Source organism: Acanthamoeba castellanii (genome assembly GCF_000313135.1).
Source record: "Acanthamoeba castellanii str. Neff unplaced genomic scaffold scf7180000084612, whole genome shotgun sequence".
NCBI lineage: Eukaryota > Discosea > Longamoebia > Acanthamoebidae > Acanthamoeba > Acanthamoeba castellanii.
In genome coordinates, this window is record NW_004457342.1 from 155,177 (window position 1) to 175,575 (window position 20,399).

Here is a 20,399-nt window from a genome sequence, read left to right on the forward strand (position 1 = left end):
TTAAAAAGCTTTTTGAGCCGGAGACAGAAAAAGAAACAACGTTTTACGGGACGGCGATGATGAAGAACACCTCCACTCCCCGAACGCTGTTCGCGGAGGTTCTCTTGTGCGTCTTGCTTGGTCTTCTCTTCGTCGTCGCCGCCTTTGCTTCGCGGCGCCTGGGCCTCATGTCGCGCCCGAAGCTTCGCGAGCACACAAAGCCGCATCAGGCGCCAACACCACTGGCGTCGTCGCCGATGAGGTGGTTGAGGGTGGCGAGGATGTCCGACATGGCCGGCCGCTTCTCGGGTGTGTCTTGCCACGCCTTCCTCATGATCTTGCTGAACACGACCGGGCAGTCGCCGGGGACGGGCGGCCGGCGGCCCTCCATGACGTCCAGCGAGACGCCCATGAAGTTGCGCCCTTGGAAGGGGTACTTGCGGGTCAGCACCTCCCACATCACGATCGCGAAGCTGTACACGTCCGCCTTCTCGCTGTACTTTTGCCCGCGAATCACCTCCGGCGCTGGCACACGCGGCTCCAGGGTCAGCTTTGAACAAGAAGAGCGAAGAAGAAGAAAAAGAAGAAGAGCGAAGAACAAATACCAGTCCAGCATGGGGTGCCGCAGCGGGTCATGGTGGCGTTTTCCTCCTTGATGCGCGCGAACCCGAAGTCAGCCACCTTCACGTTCCAGTTCTCGTCCACCTGTGGCGCCACCATGGTCAATGGCGTGTGCGTGTGCGTGTGCGGTGGTGCGTGTGCGTGTGTGTGCGGTCAGTAGGCTATGGTGGAGTACGAGAAGGTTGGCTGGCTTGAGGTCACGGTGGACGATGCACGGGGAGAGGCTGTGGAGGTAGTGGACGCCGAGGGCGGCGTCGCGGAGCATGCGCAGCCGCTGCTGCCACGGGAGGCGCATGCTGTGGTCGTGCAGGATTGTGTGGAGCGATCCGTTCCTGGCGAACTCGGTCACGATGCACAGATTGGGCCGCTTCACGCATGCGCCTTCATGACCCACATCATCGATCAGCTCATTCCGCACCGCACACACAAACACGCGACGCACACACGACGCACACACGACACACGACACACACGACACACACACACGACACACACACACGACACACACACACGACACACACACACACGGCGATACACGCAAGTGAAAGAGGAAGGTACCGATGAAGATGACGATGCTGGGGTGGAGGAGCTCGGAGAGGAATGCCATCTCGGCGCGGAATTCGAGCATGCGTCGCTCGTCGAGCTTCTGCTTCATGAACTTCTTCACCGCCACCTCGACGCCCTTCCACCGCCCGCGGTAGACCACTCCATAGCTCCCCATGCCCACCTGTCCCACCCCCTCCGCTAATAAGCCACAGATCGCGCGAGTGTGCGTGCGGTGCGTGCGTGCGGTGCGTGCGTGTGCGGTGGTTACCTGTTTCCCGAGCTGGATTTCCTTGTAGTCGATGACCCACCGGCATAGATTGGCCGAAGTCAAGAAGTTGTCCTCCTTGAACGCCATGCGGTCCTCCATCGGCTCCACTTCGGACATCAAGTCGCCCCTTGGGACCCAAAAACAACCGCCACCGCCACACGTCAGACACGCACGACACGCGCGACACACAGCACGACACGCACAGCACACGACACGCACGGTACATGCACGGGTACCCGTCCTCCTCGCTCGTGGTCGCCGGCGTTTCGCTCTCGTTGCTGTGGCCGCGGTGGAGGTTGCCGTTTAGGAACCGGTCCTCCAGCCCGCGCACCCGGAGCTCCCACAGCCGCGTGCTCTTGTGGTCGGCCGTGTCGGGCATCTCCAGGCGGCCCAGCGGCACCACCCGGTTCTTCTCCCGGCCCAGCTCGGTCTCGCAGACCTTCTCGTAGACCGCGTTCGACATCAGCACCTGGCCCCCGTTGGTGACCGACGTGATGCGCGCGGCCGCATTGACCACCGACCCGATGTACTCGACCCTTCGCGTCATCGCATCTCGAACCTATCGCCACCGCATCGTCAGCGTGTGCGGTGTATGTGTGCGTGCGTGTGTGCGTGTGTGCGTGCGTGCGTGTGCGTGTGCGTGTGTGTGTGCGTGTGCGTGTGCGTGTGCGTGTGCGGTTGGGGAGGTAACCATGCGAGGCTTTCCCAGGTGAACGCCCATGCGGACGCGCAGGCCGCGGAAGATGACGCGATCGTCGGTGTCGCCCCACTCCTCGACGGCGCCCGGGTGGTCGAGCAGCCCCTCGGGCCACTCCACCTTGAGCAGCTCCTGCTGTACCTCCATACACCACTCCAGGGCGTCCGTCGGCTGCTGGAAGGCCATACAGAACGAGCCCTCGCCGCTCACCTTGTCCTTGATGAACACCACCTCGTAGCCCTACGAACCCACCCACCGTATGCTGACGTCAGCATCCACCTTAACCACCGCAAACGTGCGGGGGGCCAAGGTACGCGGTATTTGGAGAGGAGGGAGCGCAGGAGTTGGTTGTGGAGGAGGGTGGCCTCCTTCATGGCCGAAGCGTTGAATTCCCAGAGGGAGGCGGCGCGGGTGATGTCCGAGAACAGGATCGTGAGTTCGCCGTCGGGCGGGCCGACGATGGTGGCCCCCACCAGGCCGCCGCGCTCCTTCACGCTCGAACCTTCTGTACAGAGGGAGCCAAGCGTGTGTGCGCGTGTGTGCGTGTGCGTGTGCGTGTGTCGTGAGCGTGTTGAGGTCCGTGTCTGTGTGTGGTTTGGGGGGACGAACGGGAGGAACCGGAGGAGTGGGTGCTCAAGGTGGTGTCCTTGTGCAACGACCATGAGCCCTTGTCGCTCGGTAGGTGGACTAAGTCAACGCCAAACCCACGCATGCGGGTGTGTCAGCGATTCTATGCGACACACGACACACGACTGCACACGACACACACGACACGTGCGACCCGACCGCACGACGCACGCGACACACACGACCGCACGCGACACATGTACGTACGGGAGGAAGAGGACCGAGTGCTTGAGTCATCCTGCATGGACGCGAGTCGTGTCATTGCCTCCAGGAAGGTGGGGCGAATCATGGGATCGGCGTGCCAGCAGTTCTCCATGAGCTGGAAGAACTCGGGGGCCATCGCGCCATCGTTGGACGGCAGATGCGGTCGCAGGTTGTCCCGGATCACGCTCACAGCGATCGCCGCCGGGCTGCCCGAATCAAAATTCATTAGAAAATGATGACACTCGCCACACGCAGCACCACACACACACACACACACACACACACACACACACACGGAGCGAGGGAAGTTGTTTGCCTCATTCCCTGGTAGGGTTGCTCTCTGGTCGCCAGTTCCCACAGAATGATTCCTGATGAAGCCCACACGCTCGATATTAGCCCGCAGATGGTGGTGTGGTATGCGTGGTGTGAAAGCGCGCGGCGGTAATGCCGCACCGAAAGAGTAGACGTCGGCGAGGGTGTAATCGACGCCGTCGCTCTCGTTGAGAATTTCGGGCGCGGTCCAGTGGAGGCTGCCCTGCAGCTGGTTGGGCTGAGTCCTCTTCATCTCCGCCTTGAACTTGGTAAGACCGAAATCGCTCACCTGAACAGTCGAGATATGCACACACGCGGGAGCGTTGGTCTCGAGCGAAACTAAACATGTCGGTGTGTGTGTGTTGTGTTTTGTGTGTGTGTGTGTGTGTGTGTGTGTGTGTGTGTGTGTGTGTGTGTGTGTATGTGTGTGTGTGTGTGTGTGGCGGTGTGTGGCGGTGTGGCGGACCTTGATGTTCCATTTGGTATCGAGCAGCAGGTTGAGGGATTTGAGATCGCGGTGCACGATCCCGGACCTGAGCAACTTGGAACGTTAGGTGGTGGTGGTGATGACGACAACGCTGATGATGGCGGTGGAAACGTACGAGTGGAGGAAATGCATGCCCTTGGCCGCCTGGTAGGCCAGCTTGACGCTCAGCGCGAAGGGCACCGCAGGTACCAAATCGTTGTTAAGGAAGTCGTGAAGGCTACCCAAGGCCATGAGCTCCATCACGATGCACATGCTCCCCTTCTTGGTGCAGGCCGCCATGAACAGCACCACGTTGGGATGCCTCAGCGCCGTCATCACACGAACCTACCAACGCAACGACACACACGCACCACCGCACATGCACACGCACCACCGCACGACACACAGACGTTAGATCTCGGTACGATGGTGAAGATGCATGATAGGGTAGCGGTGGAGGCGTGCCTCGTCCCTGAAGCTCTTCTCGAGCTCCTTGGTGGCGTTGTCGGAGGCAATGACCTTGATCGCCACCTCGGTGCCCTTCCACACGCCGCGATGGACTTGGCCGTACCTGAGGCCAGCGGATGGTGAGCCAAAGGGGTGTTATATGACGAGGTGGCCGTGGTCATGGATTGGGCGTACCCTCCCGTTCCCAGCTGCTCGCCGAGCTCCAATTCGGCCAGGTCGATCTCCCACTCGTTTCTGGTCGTGTCGTGTCGTGTCGTGTCGTTGATCGCGTCGTGTGGAGTTGTGTTGTCGTTGGTTAGATATAACGAAAACGGGAAATGGGTCCTATAAACGAACCGTTCTCTTCGACGCCGTCCGAAGAGAACGAAAAGGATCACGGCGACGATGAGCAGGAACAGAATCACGCCGCCCGGCACCAGCACGGCTGCACACATCACCAGAGAAAAGCCCAGCGAGAGTGTGACCCAGCGTCGATACGCTTACACATGTGGGGAGAGGGGAGGGAGTTTATGCCCCGAAGCCGTACCGGCAAGCGCAGTGGTCAGTGTGTCGTGCGAGGAGGAGACGACCAGGTCGCAATAGGTGCCCGTTCGTGAGTTGTTGCAGCTGCACTTGTTGGCCACACAAGTGCCATGGTCGGAGCAGATCATCCCGTCGGCCACACACCCTGCACCCAAAGTGCCGGTGGTGCGCGCTCTTAGAAAAATGCATTCCAGGCATGTAACACATAGCACACACATCAAACATCACACACCATACGAACACGAACACGAACACGAACACGAACACGAACACGAACACGAACACGAACACGAACACGGGTAGCATACCGTGCAATCGGCCGACAAGAACATTACCGCAGGTGACATTGCTGAGCACGGTGAGTATGTGGCTCTTGATTACTGACAAGTCGGAGCCCACCACCATCCCCACCCTGCCGGTGATTCGTATGCAAGGAGCGATGAAGAAGTCAGGCCATGACCAACCAACATGTGAAGGGTGATGTCCAGTTTTCCTCTGTGTGCACAGCATCGTACCTTGACGCCACGTCTATCGCGGCATCTGACGTCTGGCTCCCTGGTATAGAGACACATTGCAAGGAGTCAATTAAGTAGAAAAATAATCTATATAAAAACAACAATATTACGAAACACTTAAGAGTGTGAGTGGCATACAGTAAAACCAGTCAACCAGCGCCGCAGCCTTGTTGCAGTCGACCATGCTCGTTGTCTTCAACAGGAAGGAGCCTATCGCCGTAATCGGCCAACTGCCCTTACTCGCTCCCAGCAGTGCACCTTTTGTTAGTTAAAAACATGGGGCGCGACCACGATCAGCCAAGACTACGCGAAGTGGCACGTCGGAGACTACGCTGTGGGAACGGTACCGATCTGTGGGCTGCCGCTTGCATAGTAGTCGGAGAGGGCGGTCAGCAGTGCGGTCGCGTCGGGGCGCACAATGTCCCCGGACACATCGACCATGCTTCCTATTTGGATCTTGCGGGTGTAGTAGAAGTCGGGGAAGCTGGTGTGCGGTCACGACACCGGTGTTATGGTTTCAACTTTACCTTTCTCAACCCGCCCCCAGGCCAGGAGAAGAGACCGGTGAGGCGCACCTCCACATGGTAAAGGAATACGGCGTCGAGGCAATCTGACGGGCCATCTCGTCCGCATCGGTCACCAAGGAGCCGCTAAGCCCGGTCAAGTTCAACTGCGCCACTGCACCAAACTGCGACAACGAGTCAGGGCTGTAGCGTGTGGTGTGCGGTGTGCGGCGGGGGAGGGGCGTGGGTACCTGTGTGGCAAATGCGGGCACGCTGGCGCTCAGCGCCGAGGTGAACAGCAGGGTTTGGACCGCGTCGGTGGCCGTGTAGGCCACGACGATGTCGTGGTCCGGCAGGGTCACGTTGACCGGATTGAGTCGGGTGATGTTGGCGTGGTTCCAGCGGGTGATGCAACCCATCCAGATGTCCGCGAGCGTTTGCAGGTCGAACACCAGCGGCGGCTTTGGGGGGGGGGGAAGATAGGAGCCATGTGGTGAATTCGCGACCTGGCAGAGAGAGAGAGAGAGAGAGAGCAGGGATCGGGTGTAGTGATGCGTACCTGGCTGGCTCCGTTGGGGAGATTGTAGGCCGGCACCACTGCGTGGGCGACCACTGGCAGTGAGGCCAGATCGTTGTCGCCAAGGGACGTGAGATCGATTGCTGTGGCCGGTCATAATTGAAACAAGCAAATCAGCAGACCGACGACACACACGACACACACGACACACACGACAGACACGACTCAGAACTTGCAGCACACCATCAGCAAGTGAGGGCATGTTACGCACCGGTGGACATGGCAGCAAAGTCCAGATTCTGGCCCAGTATCTCTCCGAGTGCGCTCTCGTCGGTGGTGGTTTGGTACTTGAGCTTGAACGTGCTCGACCCAAAGTCATTGGCCCACGCTGTTGAAATGTGAACAAACGCAGTCGTCGTCAGGCTTAATTAGCACACGGGCGGGCTCAAATAGGGAGGACCCCAGTGGGGGGGGGGTGCAGAGTCGTACTGGGGTAGACGGGCGAGCTGGCGCCGGAGCCGAGGAGGACGGCGGTGGAAAAGGACCGTTTTCCTTTGCACGTGACCTTGTACAGATCATCGAATATCCGCTTCTTGATGTTGCTGGTGATGGGCACGAACCCCTTTTCTTCGGCTACGCTCCCGGCCTGTGGCGGGTGTGATGATGATGATGGTAATAGCATCATGTGAGCAACGAACGGTTTTCATTGCATGCCGGCGCGAGTGAGGAGGGAGTGAAAGAGAACGCACGTTGTCGTTGAGCTGGATCCAGGCGATGAAACGCAGCAGGGTGTCGACTTGGCTGCAATCAGAGGCGCCAGAGCTGTTGTAGGAAAGGAGGATGTACATGAAATGGCAGAGGGGCCACGACTGCTCGCCTGTTGCAGAAGAACGAGTGGATGGAAATGTGAGGCCACAGGCATCAGAAGCGTGCGTAGGGATTCGGGCGGCGCGCACCAGGGCCATCAGAGATGTCGACAACGAAACTGGAGGAATTCTGGTAGTCCGACAAGGCGCTCTTGATGGTGGCAAGCGAGGGCCTCACATATTTGCCGGCCCTGTTGTACAAGGAAATCGAAGGCAGATCGAGATCGCGCGCGTCGTTCCACGCTATGTACGTCATCGAGTACTCGTTTCCCTGAGTCACAAGACTTGAAAGGTCAGCCACACACACACACACCACACACACCACACACACCACACACACACACACACACACACACACACACACACACACACACACAACACACACAACACACACACTACGACGGCAGAAACCTGGACGTGTGCGATCCTGTCGCTCGGCGCCGCATAGCCCACGGCGGTTCCATTCCACAATGGGAAGGCCAAAGGCAGGTACTCATACGTGTTCTGCACACCCGCGAAGACAGCCCCAAATGTCGCGTCCATTCGCCCCAGCGCATTCATGAAACTCTGCGGGCAGAAAGGCAAAGGTTAGCTTGGAGGAGGGCCTCCCGATCGGGTGAACAGTGGGAGAGTGGCTCACGTTTGTGATGTCGAGGTAGCCCTGCGTGTTGTAGACGAGCGTAATGGTGGCACTGGGCAGTTTGCCGGCGGCGTAGAGGGCGGGATTGAGCGCGGTAATGGCGGGGTGGTCCCACTGGTTGATCACACCAAGCCAGATGTAAACCAGCGTGGTCCTGTATCATACAGAAGATGAAAGTGTGAGAAGGAGGAGAACGGTCTCGTCGATACGGCGGTGGCAGAGAGCTACCGATCCAACACCAGGGGAGGGTCGGAGCTCGAAATTGTGCTACCCAGGTTGTAGACGACGGTAACCGCTCCGGCGACCATGGGTATCTCCGTGCCATTGTATTCCTCTGGGCGAATGGCCCGTGAGAGCAAAACGTCAGCCGGGCGAGAGGAATCTCATCGATCGATGAGGGAGTAGGCATACCGAGCTGCTGTTGGGTGAGCGTCACTTCACCCACGGTGAAGGAGAGGTCGCCGGCAAGGTAGGACAGAACGCTCTCCAGCGCTGTTGAGGCCGTATAGAGCACGCGGACATCGTCTACGTTGAACCTAAGGTTTGGGAGAATGGGGGTCAGCACGCATGTGTTCCCTGCATGTGCCTCAGAGCGGGATCGCGAACCGGTAGCTATATCCCCAGGCGTTGAAAATATCAGCAGCATTGGGTCCACCGGAGCCTGGCAGGTCTGTTGCTTGCCCTGTAATGTGCGGTCAAACACCAACACAACACGGTTGAGCGACGTTGATTACAAAATATAGACAGAGGAAACACAACACAGCGAGAGAAGAGACATTGCGTACCGGAATGAAGTTGGCTAACGAAGAGGGCGAAAACGAACCACACCGACACCGACCGATACAACATCAGTGCTCGGCCTGGGACCCTGTCTGCGTGTTTGCTTTGTGAAACTAATAGAGAGGCGAACTGAAGAGAAGTTAGGGGACCCACGAGCGTTACACTGGTCGCTCGCTGGCGATCTAGCAACATGTCCTAATAGAGAGGCGACTCTCCGATCAGTGTGGTGCCGAGGTTGCTAGCCGTAGTATGGAAGGTTTATTGCCTGGCGAGAGCCTGTCTGCTTTAGGCACCCGGAAACCGCATTCCGGTGAAGCTGCCTGCATCTTCCTCACTGTCGTCGTCCCAGCTTCGCACGCGCCGTAGCGTCTCCAGGCGCTCCCTGACATCGTCCCTTAGCACAGTCCCAACACGACGGTCAGCCAAGCGCGAAATGGCGGTTCGTGAACGCGCACGGAGGGACATTTAGGGCGCAAGCGAGTATTTGACCAAACATAGAATTGGGGTTGAAATAAAATAGAACATGAGTGGGGGGGGGCAAAGTACGGCGGACGTGAGGGCAGCAAGGCGATGATGGCGTCGGGCGAGGAGAGACCCCACCGGGCGACTCCTTCCTCAAACTTTTCCAGGTCCTCGACGGACCAAACACCCCTGCACACCAGCAAAGCCGGCAACATTCCATTCCATTCAATTCTGCACGATTCGATCAAATTTGAGGCATCTGGGCGTACGGGGGAAGAGATGTTCGCTTCGTAGATGAACCGGTTCGTTTCCGTCGATGCGGCTTTAGGCGGGCATCGTCAGCGCTGCCTCCCTCTTCTGCTTCTCGATTGCGCTTTCGCCGCTTGCCTCCGTGTTCGGCAACGGCGCGGTATTCCTCTGCCACCACCCGGCAGCTTCGCGCGACCTCGCTGCAATGCCGCGCGAGTGCGTAGAAGAAGGGTTCGCCCTCGCCCTCGCCCTCTTCGTCGTAGGCACACAGTTCCTCTATGTCTTCCATCTTCAGCCCTCGATTATTAATAATTTTACTTCCACTAAACTATTTTATTGTTCTTCTGTTTGAATCTGTTACTTGAAAAATTAGGCTGCTGACGTGGCGAGCCAGGAAGGGAAAGTGCCTGTTCATCGAGGAAGCGTGCCTTGTTGTTCATCCCGCCCTAGCTAGTTGTTCATGGGGGATAGTTACCACGCGGTATCCTGACACCACCACGCTCTGCGGACCACTCGTTGTTTCTGTTCGAAAAACAGAAAGGACGGTCGCAGGCACTACGAAGGAGAGACTTGAGCGGTAACCGCTCCAGAAGATTGTTGGTTGGAAGAGGGAGGGGAGAGAAAAGAAGGAGACGTGAAGTTCGATTCTAGGCCATATTGACGCATTGCCTCTTCGCCGCATTCACCAGTCAACGAGTTCAGACCTACGTTGTTGGTACTTCTTCCATCTCCATTCCTTTACCTCGTTAGTTATGGGAGCGATCATTCGAAGGAGTGTTTGAGGGGGGGCTATAGTCAAGCAAACGCCAACACCTGTTCGCATTATCATGATCGTTCGTTTTGATCTCTGATCGATCTAGCCAAACAGATAATGGATCCCCTCACATTGAAGAAGCGAGGCTCCCTCCAACGAACTACACGTCAGGCCGTGCGAAAGGATCGCACTTTCTCTGTACCCTGCTTTCTCGACATACCTGTACGCCCCTACCCTTTGAGTCGTCGTCATTATTTAGCCGGCACCAGCGCCGCACCAAGTTGCACACTCGTTTGACTTCGTTGTTCTTCTCCTTCTGGCGCTGTCAAATGAACAGAGCCGGTCAGGAGCTGCCATTGGCGCACACAGCGGCGAGCGCAACTCCATTGTTATCTACGGCCAGAAGAAGGACGGGCGTCGCTCCATTAGGGCAGGTAGGGCTACACCCAGCCGGTCTCTCTCTCTCTCTCTCTCTCTTGTGTTTGCATGCGTTGATCGAGTTCCCCTTTCCCCAGGCACGCTGGAATCTCTGGTGGAGCTCTTGGCCGAGGACGAGCTGGCAGATCCAGACTACGTGGAAACCTTCATTGCTACCCATAACTACTTCATAGACTCCCAATCTTTCATGAGCCGGTACACCGCTTGCTGCACCCCACCAACACCTCCAACGTTGGAACCTGTCTGACGTTCACCCTCGCATGCTGTAGACTGATGGCCCGATTCTACGATGGCGACGACGCACGAGTAGTCGAGGTGTTCGAAAAGTGGATTAACTGCTATGGCAGCGAAGACTTCAGTGAGGAGAACCAACTCCTCTTCAACATGTTCCTCGGCGACCTCGACAGCAAAGGTACAGCGTCTGGGTTCACCCTCATCAATCCACTTTCGGATCGGCGAGAATGGGGATCAGCGCTGACACCACCATGTCGTCAACACAGGCCTACAGCCGATTACGACCAAGCTACGGCAGATGATACGGGAACAACAGATCATCGCCGACAAACGAAAAAACAGGAGGAAGAGGATGCTGCGAGGGAAGCGGTGGTAAGCGATCACGGCCTCACTCCTGAACACTCACGAATGTTGGTGATATCTGTGCACTGACCCATAATCAATGTTCCGATTGCAGGAGCAAGCAAACAGGAACAGCGACTCGCCAACAGTCATCCTTTATCAGATCAGGTGCCAGAAGCCACCGACTGTGTGTGTTACATTGAAACCCTAAATTACTCACGCGAATCAAATACGGGGGTCGACAGTGGCCTCCATCCCAAGATGTTCGCCCCGGCACAGATCGCGTTCCACCTCACGCAAATAGAGTTCCAACTGTTTTCGGAGATCCCTCAGCGTGAGTACCTCCACAACGCTTGGAGCAAAAAGGGGGGAGAAGGTACGAACGTCCCATGGTCGCCAGTGGCGTGTGCGCTGTTGTTGTTGTATCTCACCATCACGACAACAACCTTACAGCGAAGAAACTGGGCAAGTTGATCGAACGATTTAACGCCGTGAGCTTCTGGGCTGTGACGTCAATCCTCACGCACGGCCATTCCACGAAGAAAAGGTCCGTGCGTGACTCGACTCTAAGCAACTCGTCCATGTGGGTGAGTGAGAGACCGACAGACCAACCCTTAACGCCTACCACACAACAGGAGTCCCATGTTGGCGCTGTTCATTGCGGTGGCGGACTCGTGCCTCAAGCTGCAGAACTATCAATCGGCGATGCAGATCTTCTCGGCCCTCAACATGAGCCCCGTGCAGCGCCTGAAGGACGAATGGAAAGCACTCCCAAAGAGGTCGCAACAGATATATGCCGACTTGCAGGTGTTCTTCGCAAGCGAGAACAACTTCAGAAACTACCGTAACGTCATGTACGCCCGGGACCACGTCATGAGCTTGGTCGGCCGCTAACGTTTCCCACTCCCCTTGTTCGTCATACAGCCGTACGGTGGCGGCTCCGGCTATTCCCTTGCTATCGATGATCCTGTCAGATCTCACGATGATCGAGGAGAACGACAACAACATCGATATCAAGGACAGTACGCCTTCCTCCTACCTTCGTTTTCTTCAGATTGGCGCTGTTCTCTTCGCTCACTAGTGTTGCGTCGATCGACAGGCCCAGCTGTGACGATAGAAGCGGGTGCGGCCAGCGGGACGGAGGAGAAGCTGATCCACTTTGAGAAGATGACGATGATCTACGAGACCCTGAGCGTGCTCAAGCGGTGCTTTGAGGTGTCGTACAGTGAGGCCATGATCGAGTCCATCGCCGCGGGGGAGGGCACCAAGGGCGAAGGTACCACCGAGGAGCTCCAATGGATGCTCAAGGTTCTGCCACGCCTCCCCGAGAAGGAACTCTACGAGTTCAAGGGCGACAGCAAGAAGAAGGTAGTGCCACCACCATCCCATTATGTCCTTCCGTGCGTGCTGATGCCTGCCTTCCCGATCAATGCAGGTCAAGGAGTTGAAGAAGGCGTACAAGACGGTGGCCAAGGAGAGGAAGAAGGCCTGATGGCCAAACAACAATCCATTTTCTTTTTGAATTTCTTTTCGACATTTCCCTCTACATTCTGAACATTTTCCTGGTTTAGTGGTTGTGGCATTTTTTTTCCGTCTTTTGTTCTTCTTGCCGTTGAAGATCGATCGCACATTGCCCGCTTCGCCCGTAATCATCTTTCTCCTTCGAATCAAGGACTCTCCCACGACACAAAGTTCATATCAGAATGGAACAGCCCAACGAAAGCCAGAAGAGGAAGATCGACGAGACGGCGGCGGAGGCCCCGAAGGTCGAGGCGACTGGGGAGCCCAGCGCGAAGAAGGCCAAGGTCGAGACCGAAGAGATCACGCCCGCGAAGATCAAGAAGCAGATTGAGTACTACTTCTCCGACAGCAACTACCGTCGCGACAAGTGGCTTCAGGAGGAAGCGGCCAAGAACCCTGAGGGCTGTACGTGCCAATTTCACAACATTTCAATGATTTTCACCATCAAATTAATCTCATTTCGTTCCATCTTACGATCTTCCATGGTTTCTGGAACTCCATAGTCATTGAGATCGCCAAGATCGCTGCCTTCCCCCGTCTTCAGGCCATGACCACCGACTTGAATGTCGTAGTCGAGCTCATGCGCAGCTCCGACCGTCTGACGGTACGAGGAGTTGGCGTTGTGTGATGTGGGATTGATTGTTGGTCGGCTCACAAGCCATCACGATTGATCTTCTTTTTACGATTTCCCATCCCATCAAGGTGTCGGAGGACGGACTGCTCGTGAAGCGGTCTCAGCCTCTGCCTGCCGTGGACAACTCGCACCTGAAGACCGTTTTTGTGGTACGTGCTCACCCTGTGCGCCGACTCGCACTCACGCGACACGTGTGTGCGCACGCACGTGTGCTGCCAATGTACATACTCACGCGTGCTTTCGTATCTCTTTGCCTCTCCGGCCAACTGCAGAAGGGACTCCCGGAGGACGCCACCATCGACTCTGTCGAGGCCGTCTTCTCCCAGTTCGGCGCCGTTGCTCGCATCATCATCTTCAGGGAGCGCGAGACCAAGAAGGCCAAGGGCGAGGCCTGCGTCGAGTTCGAGACGGAGGAGGGTTCCAAGGCTGCGGCCGCCGCCGCGAAGCTGGACCTCGATGGTCGCGAGATCAGCATCACACCCAAGAAGGAGCACAAGGAGAAGGCCGCGAGGGATCACAAGGAGAAGCGTGACAAGCGCGAGAAGACGGAGGAGGAGCTTCAGCAGGAGGCGGAGGCGGCCGAGGAGAGGAAGAAGGCCAAGGAGGAGAGGATCGAGCGCATGAAGGGCACCGTGCTCCACGTCACCTTTACCGGCGAGGAGGGACAGGAGTTCAGCTCCGACTTCAACAAGTGGGACGTCAAGGCCCTCTTCGAGGAGATCGTCTCCACCGAGAACATCAGGTTCGTCGACTTTGCTGCCAAGAACGCGTGGGTTCGCATGACTTCTCCCGAGCCCGCCCAGAAGGTTCACCTCCACCTCCACCCTCTGGCACTTGCCCCTTGGCACGCCTGCGCCTGGTTCTATGTTTACGCTCGCTCACCGATCATTGTGTCGCACCTGTAGGCTCTTGCCGAGCTTACTGCCAACCCCAAGGAGGTCAAGGGCGTCAAGTTCACCAACGTCCGACTTCTTGAGGGTAAGCCCTGCGATTCCTCCACCTTCCGATGACGCGGTCAGAATGTCTCACCAAAACGTTGATGCCGCCTGCAGGTGATGAGGAGATGGAGTACATCGACAAGGTGATGCAGGAGGGCGACCGAAAGGCCAGCCGCGGCGGCCGTGGTGGCGGACGTGGTGGACGTGGCGGCAGGGGACGCGGTGGTCGAGGCGGACGTGGCGGACGTGGCGGCAGGGGCCGAAACTAGAGCCTCCCTTCTACGACGCGGCAGCCCAAGCGCCCGTTTCTCCGGCTGCCACGCTTCGCCGGTAAACGGTGGTGGTTCTGTACGGCCGGATAAGATGGCGCTTGGCGGAAGAGTGGGAGACACGCGCGTGACGGACGGGTAGTTTTGCGGGGGACAAACACCAACTCGCGGGTTTGGGACTTTCTACTCTCCTACGTGCCGTGCCTTCTTCGTGTGGACCACAATTACGAAAATAACAATCACACTTTCTCACCGACGGCCTCTCCTCGCGAGCGTGAATTGGCACACGAAGTTGTTGTGGTAGGTGAAGCTTCGGCTTCGCTTTCTCTCTTTTTTGTGGCGAAGGCAAGGTCCTGACGGACGACGACAATCCTAACATAGGCACAGATTCCCGGTCCCAGAACTCGGGGTACCCCGCGCATCCCAGGCCATCGCCACGAGGAGTTTGGTCGGATGGAGAAGGACCGTGGGAACTTCGGCCGGTGTCTGCGATCCGACCTCTCAGAGGTCCGCCAAACCTAGATCCTGCCAATGGGCAACAAACCGACGGAAAATGAGGTGATGTGCACGGATTAAGGTTGTCGACGGCCTTTCCTACGCTCCGTTCGGTGCTCCACGCCCTCTAGCCGCCGCACCTGTCGCACTTTTCGTCGTTTGGGAACGTCGACAGTCGCCTGTAAGAATTCCTGTTGGGCAAACGAAAGGTGAGCCCAACCGCCAAAGCGATGATGCCGGATGAACCTGCGTGGCCGATGCGTTGGGATGGGCTGGGCTGGGCGGGACATGGTCCTCTTCGTCAGACTTGGTGGGCGGGGCTGGGTGACCCAGTCACTCTTTTGCTCGCACATCGCCACACCATCGCTGGCCCTACAAAAGCCCCAACCCAGACGAGAGCACACTACACAACTTCCTTTCCACCAAGCAACACCGCCCTCCCTTCGTCTTTCGTAGGATTCCGACCGCGACACAGCACTACTAGAAGAACATGACCATGTCTGCACAGCACGCCGGGCTGGTGTTCTCGCCCCATACTTTCCTCCACACCAACGAGGCCCAGCAACAGCACCACCACGTCAAGATGATGGTGGCCGATGAGGACGAGGCGGCAGCCGCTCTCTGTGCACTTCCCTCCACCACCGCCCACCCCGACCCCAAGGCCTTTCAACACATCTGGGCTCAGGTACCCACCAGCTTCTTCTTCCCTTACCTCATCTCTTTCCCTTTTTCTCCTTCCGCGAGCATCTTCTACAACTTGGGTCACGTCTCTTTCTCAGGTTTCTTTTCTTTTGAATTTCCTTCGGTTACGTTCGGAGATCGGCCTACCGCGGAAATTCGTTTTTATTGTTTTTTTGGCGTTACGAAAGTTGATGGAGTCATGAACTGATGACCTCCATGTTCATGTTCTGACCAACAGATCAAGGACTGCAGCGATCGTTTGCGTGACCTGACATCGATCGCGACGGTGACGGCCACGGCGCCCGAGACCTCGTCATCATCGACGCCGGCGCTGTTCCCTCTGCTCCAGCAGCTGCTCAGCCTCTTCCACACCTTCAACTCCTCCGTCCAACCAGCGGCGACTCAGCAACGCCAGTCCTGCTCGTCGGCCCCGGTTCTGCTCAAGAAGCGAAAGACCGAGCAAGTCGACGACGAGTCCAACGACAACGCATCGATGGTGGTCAAGCACGAGTGCGACGAAAAGGGCGACGAGAGCGAGTGCAACTCGGACGGCCAGCAGAGCTCGGCCAAGCGACAGAAGCGAGCGCGTCGCGTCAAGGCCAAGCCCGAGCCGGGCAATCTCCGCTGCTTCCACTGTGGCGAGACCGACACGCCCGAGTGGCGACGGGGTCCGGCCGGCCCGAAGACGCTGTGCAACGCGTGCGGGCTGCAGTACGCCAAGTACCTGCGGGAAGCCGACAAGCGAGAAAAGTGCCGACTGCCGCTCTCGCTCGTCCTCAACGCCTGAAGAGCAGCAGCCACGATGCCATCCAATCATCTACCCCTTCGCTATCCACCTCCATCTCTCACCACCTCTGACTGCTGCACATACACACGGCGATGCCGCTGGTTGACGGCACAACGGCTCCCGTGTGGTGCGACGACGATGCATGTATCGATGTATCTCTCCGGTCATCCTACCCTCCTTCTCGTGTCTGCCGCAGTGGCGAATACTCAGTGTACATACCCACCGAGCCACCTACTGGCGCACCTCGAAGCGACTCCTCTCTCTCTCTCTCTCTCTCTCTCTGATGTATACATAGTCACACATCTGTGTGGTTCAGCGCACCAACATATACAATGAAGGTGACTACATTTCAATTCAACTACAAGTCTTCATTGCTACAACATGCCATCATACAGGCCTTACTATCTCTTTCTCCAAATCAATTCTCGTGGCGTGATGAAGAAGGCCTTGCCGTCCTGACCGATGCTCTCATCTCAGCTGATGAACGTTTCCTGTGTTGGGCTCTGTTTGTTGCTCACGCTCTCGGGCTCGATGGTGGGCGCAGGGGGCGGAGGCTCTGAAGGAGGAGGGCCGAGCTCGGACGGGGACAGGTAAAGCCGTGACCAAACCCACTCTCCTTCCCTAGAAATCGACACGCCTAGGCATGCCATCATGTGACCCATTACCCATTAGGTTGGCGGTCTACCCTACGGCCGTCCACGAAGGGACATTGTGCGTCACTTGACAGTTGCCAAAATTCCGAAAGCTGTTTCGCAATAGTTTGAGCTGTAACGAAACTGACAGCGAAAACGGACAAGCGGAGAATCGGTCCTGCGAAAAAACCTGGAATGGTGGGAAGGGTTGTGGCTTCTTGTCGTCTCTTTTTATTTGGTGTTTGTGTGTTTGCGTTGATTCGTGCATTCCTCATCTGTCATCTTCGATTCGCGTCGGCTTCACTTCACCAGAAGAAGCGACACTCCAAACCTCACAACTCTCTTTTCGAGTGAGTACAGAAACATCAAAAAAAAATGGAATCGCCAATTAGCGATGCCTCGATCGAGTGGCCCGTGTCGAGGGTGAGGCAGACCTTCGTCGACTACTTCGTCGAGAAGCAGCAGCATCTCCACGTGCGATCATCGTCGGTCGTGCCGCACGATGACCCGACCCTGCTGTTCGCGAATGCAGGCATGAACCAGTTCAAGCCCATCTTCCTCGGCCAGGTCGATCCGAAGAGCGAGCAGGCCACCTGGAAGAGGGCGGCTAACAGCCAGAAGTGCATCCGTGCTGGAGGCAAGCACAACGATCTCGAGGACGTGGGCAAGGACACCTATCACCACACCTTCTTCGAGATGCTGGGCAATTGGTCGTTCGGCGACTACTTCAAGGAGGAGGCCATCTCGTGGGCTTGGGATCTGCTCACCAACGTGTACGGCCTGCCCGCTGAGCGTCTCTACGCCACCTACTTCAGGGGCGACGAGGAGGATGGACTCGCAGCCGACGAAGAGGCGCGTGCCATCTGGCTCAAGTTCCTGCCGGCCGAGCGTGTCCTGCCCTACGGCCGCAAGGAGAACTTCTGGGAAATGGGCGCCACGGGTCCGTGCGGCCCGTGCTCGGAGATTCATTTCGATCGCCTCGGTGGTCGCGACGCCGCCAGCCTCGTGAATGCCGACGATCCCACCGTCATCGAGATTTGGAATCTGGTCTTCATCCAGTTCAATCGCGAGGACGACGGCAAGCTGAAGGCCCTGCCCGCGCGCCACGTCGACACGGGCATGGGCCTCGAGCGAATCACCTCCATCCTGCAGAAGAAGCTCAGCAACTACGACACCGATGTGTTCACCCCCATCTTCGCCCGCATCCAAGAGATTACCGGCGCGCAGCCCTACGGCGGCCGCGTGGGCGCCGACGACGTCGACACTCGCGACATGGCCTACCGCGTCGTGGCCGATCACATCCGCACGCTCTCCTTCGCGATCAACGACGGTGCCGTGCCTGGTGCCGTGGGCCGTAACTACGTCGTGCGCCGCATCCTGCGCAGGGCCGTGCGATACGGCAAGCAGATCCTCGGCGCCGAGGACGGCTTCTTCCACAAGCTCGTGCCCGTCGTGCTCGAGAGCCTGGGCGACGCGTTCCCCGAGCTGCGCCGCGACCCCGCCCACCTCACGCAGACCATCATGGAGGAGGAGGTCGCCTTCACCAAGACTCTGGCCAAGGGCCTCAAGAAGTTCGCCAAGGCCACCGAGAAGATGCAACGCGGCGACACCATCAGCGGCGAGGTCGCCTTCCGTCTCTACGGCACCTACGGTTTCCCGCTTGACCTCACCACTCTCATGGCCGAGGAGAAGGGCCTCAAGGTCGACAAGGCCGGGTTCAAGGCCGCGAAGACTGCGCAGCCCACGGGCGCTGTCACCGCCATGCAGAAGGCCGCCCTGGCCCTCGGCACCCACGCTGTGGCCCACCTCCAGGGCGTCCCCGTCGTGCCCACCGACGACGCGGCCAAGTACATCGATAGCGACGTGGACGCCACCGTGCGCGCCATCTGGACCGGCAAAGAGTTTGCCGACTCTGTCACCGACGCTGCTGCGGGCGTAGTGCTCGACCGCACCAACTTCTATGCCGAGTCCGGTGGCCAGGTCGCCGACAACGGTGTGCTCAAGACCAGCACTGGCCAACAGACCGTGGAGGATGTGCAGACCTACGGCGGCTTTGTCGTCCACATGGGCGCCGTCCAGGGCACTCTCCGCGTTGGCGACGCCGTTCGCCTTTCGGTCGACGCTTCCCGCCGACACAGCCTCAAATCCAACCACACCACCACGCATCTGGTCAACCACGCCCTGCGTGAGGTGCTCGGTGCCCACGTCGAGCAGAGGGGATCCATCGTGCAGCCCGAGCGTCTGCGTTTCGATTTCTCGCACAACAAGCCCGTCTCCGGTGACCAGCTGGCCGCCGTCGACAAGGCCGTGCTCGGGCAGATCGCCCAGGACCTTCCCGTCGACGCCAAGGAGGTTCCCCTCAAGGACGCCCTCTCGATCAACGGCATCAGGGCCGTCTTCGGCGAGACCTACCCCGATCCCGTGCGCGTGGTCGTCGCCGGCCCCACCGTCGACGAGCTTCTCGCGGCGCCCTCCAACCCCGAGTGGAAGAAGTACGCCATCGAGCTCTGCGGTGGTACCCACCTGGCCCGCACCTCCGAGGCCGTCAGCTTCGCCGTCATCAGCGAGGAGGCCCTCGCCCGTGGCATCCGACGAGTCGTCGCCTTCACCGGTGACGCTGCCCGCCAGGCCGTCGCCCGCGCCGACGAGCTCCAGCGCAAGATCGAGGCCGCCGCCGCGCTCAAGGGCGCCGACCTCGAGGAGGAGATCAAGCGACTCGACAAGGCCATCAACGACGCCGAGCAGCCCATCCCCGCCGCCCGCCAGGTCCAGTCCCGCGCCCTCCTCGACAAGCTCCGCGGCAGCGCCTTTGCCGCCTCCAAGAACTCCAAGGCCGAGCAGCTCGAGGCCGCCCAGCAGTACGCCGAGCAGGTCCTCGCCGCCCTCGGTGAGGCCACCACCGACAAGGCCCACATCGGCCACCTCGACGTCGGCTCCAACGTCATCGCCCTCACCAACGCCATCAAGGCCATCCGCGCCAAGCACCCGCACCTCGCCGTCCTCCTTCTCAGCGCCGAGGAGGTCAAGGGCAAGGGCAAGGTCACGGTGGTGACGCAGGTCTCGGACGACCTCGTCGCGGCGGGCCTCAAGGCCAACGAGTGGGCCGGCGCCGTGGCGGGCCTGCTCGGCGGCAAGGGCGGCGGCAAGCCCCAGACTGCCCAGGGCTCGGGCTCCGACCTGACCAAGATCGCCGACGCCCTCTCCCTCGCGCGGTCCTTTGTCAACGAGAAGCTCCAGTGAAGAACGAACAAAGACAGAGAGGCCTTCCCTCGTCCTCCTTCTTCTTCTTCAACCACTTGACGCCGTTCACCATCTTTGTGGCGTGTAAAACAAATAAAAATACAAAAATACAAAAATTGAATAATTAGAAAAGGAAGGAATTTTGATTTCCTTTCCAGGACCACGCCACCACACAAGAAGAGGAATGGCCTG

General features: G+C 58.4%; 7 protein-coding genes across 7 annotated transcripts; 5 read left to right on the forward strand and 2 right to left on the reverse strand.

Moving 5' to 3' along the window:
- Positions 1-205: 205 nt before the first annotated feature.
- Positions 206-8,600, reverse strand: ACA1_076820 (serine/threonine kinase; the record flags this gene model as incomplete). The annotated part of the gene is made up of 32 exons (XM_004335794.1): positions 206-504; positions 585-684; positions 776-981; positions 1,159-1,327; positions 1,415-1,541; positions 1,651-1,973; positions 2,106-2,351; positions 2,426-2,616; positions 2,946-3,148; positions 3,238-3,310; positions 3,396-3,543; positions 3,721-3,787; positions 3,857-4,042; positions 4,363-4,422; positions 4,525-4,612; positions 4,715-4,855; positions 5,019-5,122; positions 5,226-5,265; positions 5,573-5,709; positions 5,801-5,895; positions 5,980-6,189; positions 6,288-6,388; positions 6,517-6,633; positions 6,735-6,891; positions 6,995-7,122; positions 7,202-7,382; positions 7,523-7,678; positions 7,752-7,905; positions 7,980-8,085; positions 8,163-8,287; positions 8,358-8,433; positions 8,537-8,600. The coding sequence occupies 32 exons, from the start codon at positions 8,598-8,600 to the stop codon at positions 206-208; spliced, it is 4,578 nt and encodes a 1,525-aa protein (XP_004335842.1).
- Positions 8,601-8,816: 216 nt separating this feature from the next.
- On the reverse strand, positions 8,817-9,531 carry ACA1_076830 (Myb family DNA-binding domain containing protein; the record flags this gene model as incomplete). Its single annotated transcript, XM_004335795.1, has 3 exons — positions 8,817-8,925; positions 9,078-9,182; positions 9,263-9,531. 3 exons carry the CDS (start codon positions 9,529-9,531, stop codon positions 8,817-8,819), a joined length of 483 nt encoding a protein of 160 aa, XP_004335843.1.
- A 582-nt stretch (positions 9,532-10,113) lies between these two features.
- ACA1_076840 (guanine nucleotide exchange factor, putative) lies at positions 10,114-11,044 on the forward strand (the record flags this gene model as incomplete). The annotated part of the gene is made up of 5 exons (XM_004335796.1): positions 10,114-10,194; positions 10,334-10,430; positions 10,512-10,629; positions 10,704-10,846; positions 10,935-11,044. The coding sequence occupies 5 exons, from the start codon at positions 10,114-10,116 to the stop codon at positions 11,042-11,044; spliced, it is 549 nt and encodes a 182-aa protein (XP_004335844.1).
- Positions 11,045-11,271: 227 nt separating this feature from the next.
- ACA1_076850 (RasGEF domain containing protein) lies at positions 11,272-12,502 on the forward strand (the record flags this gene model as incomplete). The annotated part of the gene is made up of 6 exons (XM_004335797.1): positions 11,272-11,386; positions 11,464-11,557; positions 11,646-11,864; positions 11,935-12,032; positions 12,110-12,381; positions 12,446-12,502. 6 exons carry the CDS (start codon positions 11,272-11,274, stop codon positions 12,500-12,502), a joined length of 855 nt encoding a protein of 284 aa, XP_004335845.1.
- A 211-nt stretch (positions 12,503-12,713) lies between these two features.
- Positions 12,714-14,514, forward strand: ACA1_076860 (RNA binding motif containing protein; the record flags this gene model as incomplete). Its single annotated transcript, XM_004335798.1, is given in 7 exon segments — positions 12,714-12,936; positions 13,035-13,135; positions 13,234-13,314; positions 13,438-13,971; positions 14,071-14,143; positions 14,218-14,301; positions 14,318-14,514. 7 exon segments carry the CDS (start codon positions 12,714-12,716, stop codon positions 14,512-14,514), a joined length of 1,293 nt encoding a protein of 430 aa, XP_004335846.1.
- An 843-nt stretch (positions 14,515-15,357) lies between these two features.
- On the forward strand, positions 15,358-16,335 carry ACA1_076870 (GATA zinc finger domain containing protein; the record flags this gene model as incomplete). The annotated part of the gene is made up of 2 exons (XM_004335799.1): positions 15,358-15,552; positions 15,787-16,335. The coding sequence occupies 2 exons, from the start codon at positions 15,358-15,360 to the stop codon at positions 16,333-16,335; spliced, it is 744 nt and encodes a 247-aa protein (XP_004335847.1).
- Positions 16,336-17,342: 1,007 nt separating this feature from the next.
- On the forward strand, positions 17,343-20,207 carry ACA1_076880 (alanine-tRNA ligase; the record flags this gene model as incomplete). Its single annotated transcript, XM_004335800.1, has 1 exon — positions 17,343-20,207. The coding sequence occupies one exon, from the start codon at positions 17,343-17,345 to the stop codon at positions 20,205-20,207; it is 2,865 nt and encodes a 954-aa protein (XP_004335848.1).
- Positions 20,208-20,399: the final 192 nt, after the last annotated feature.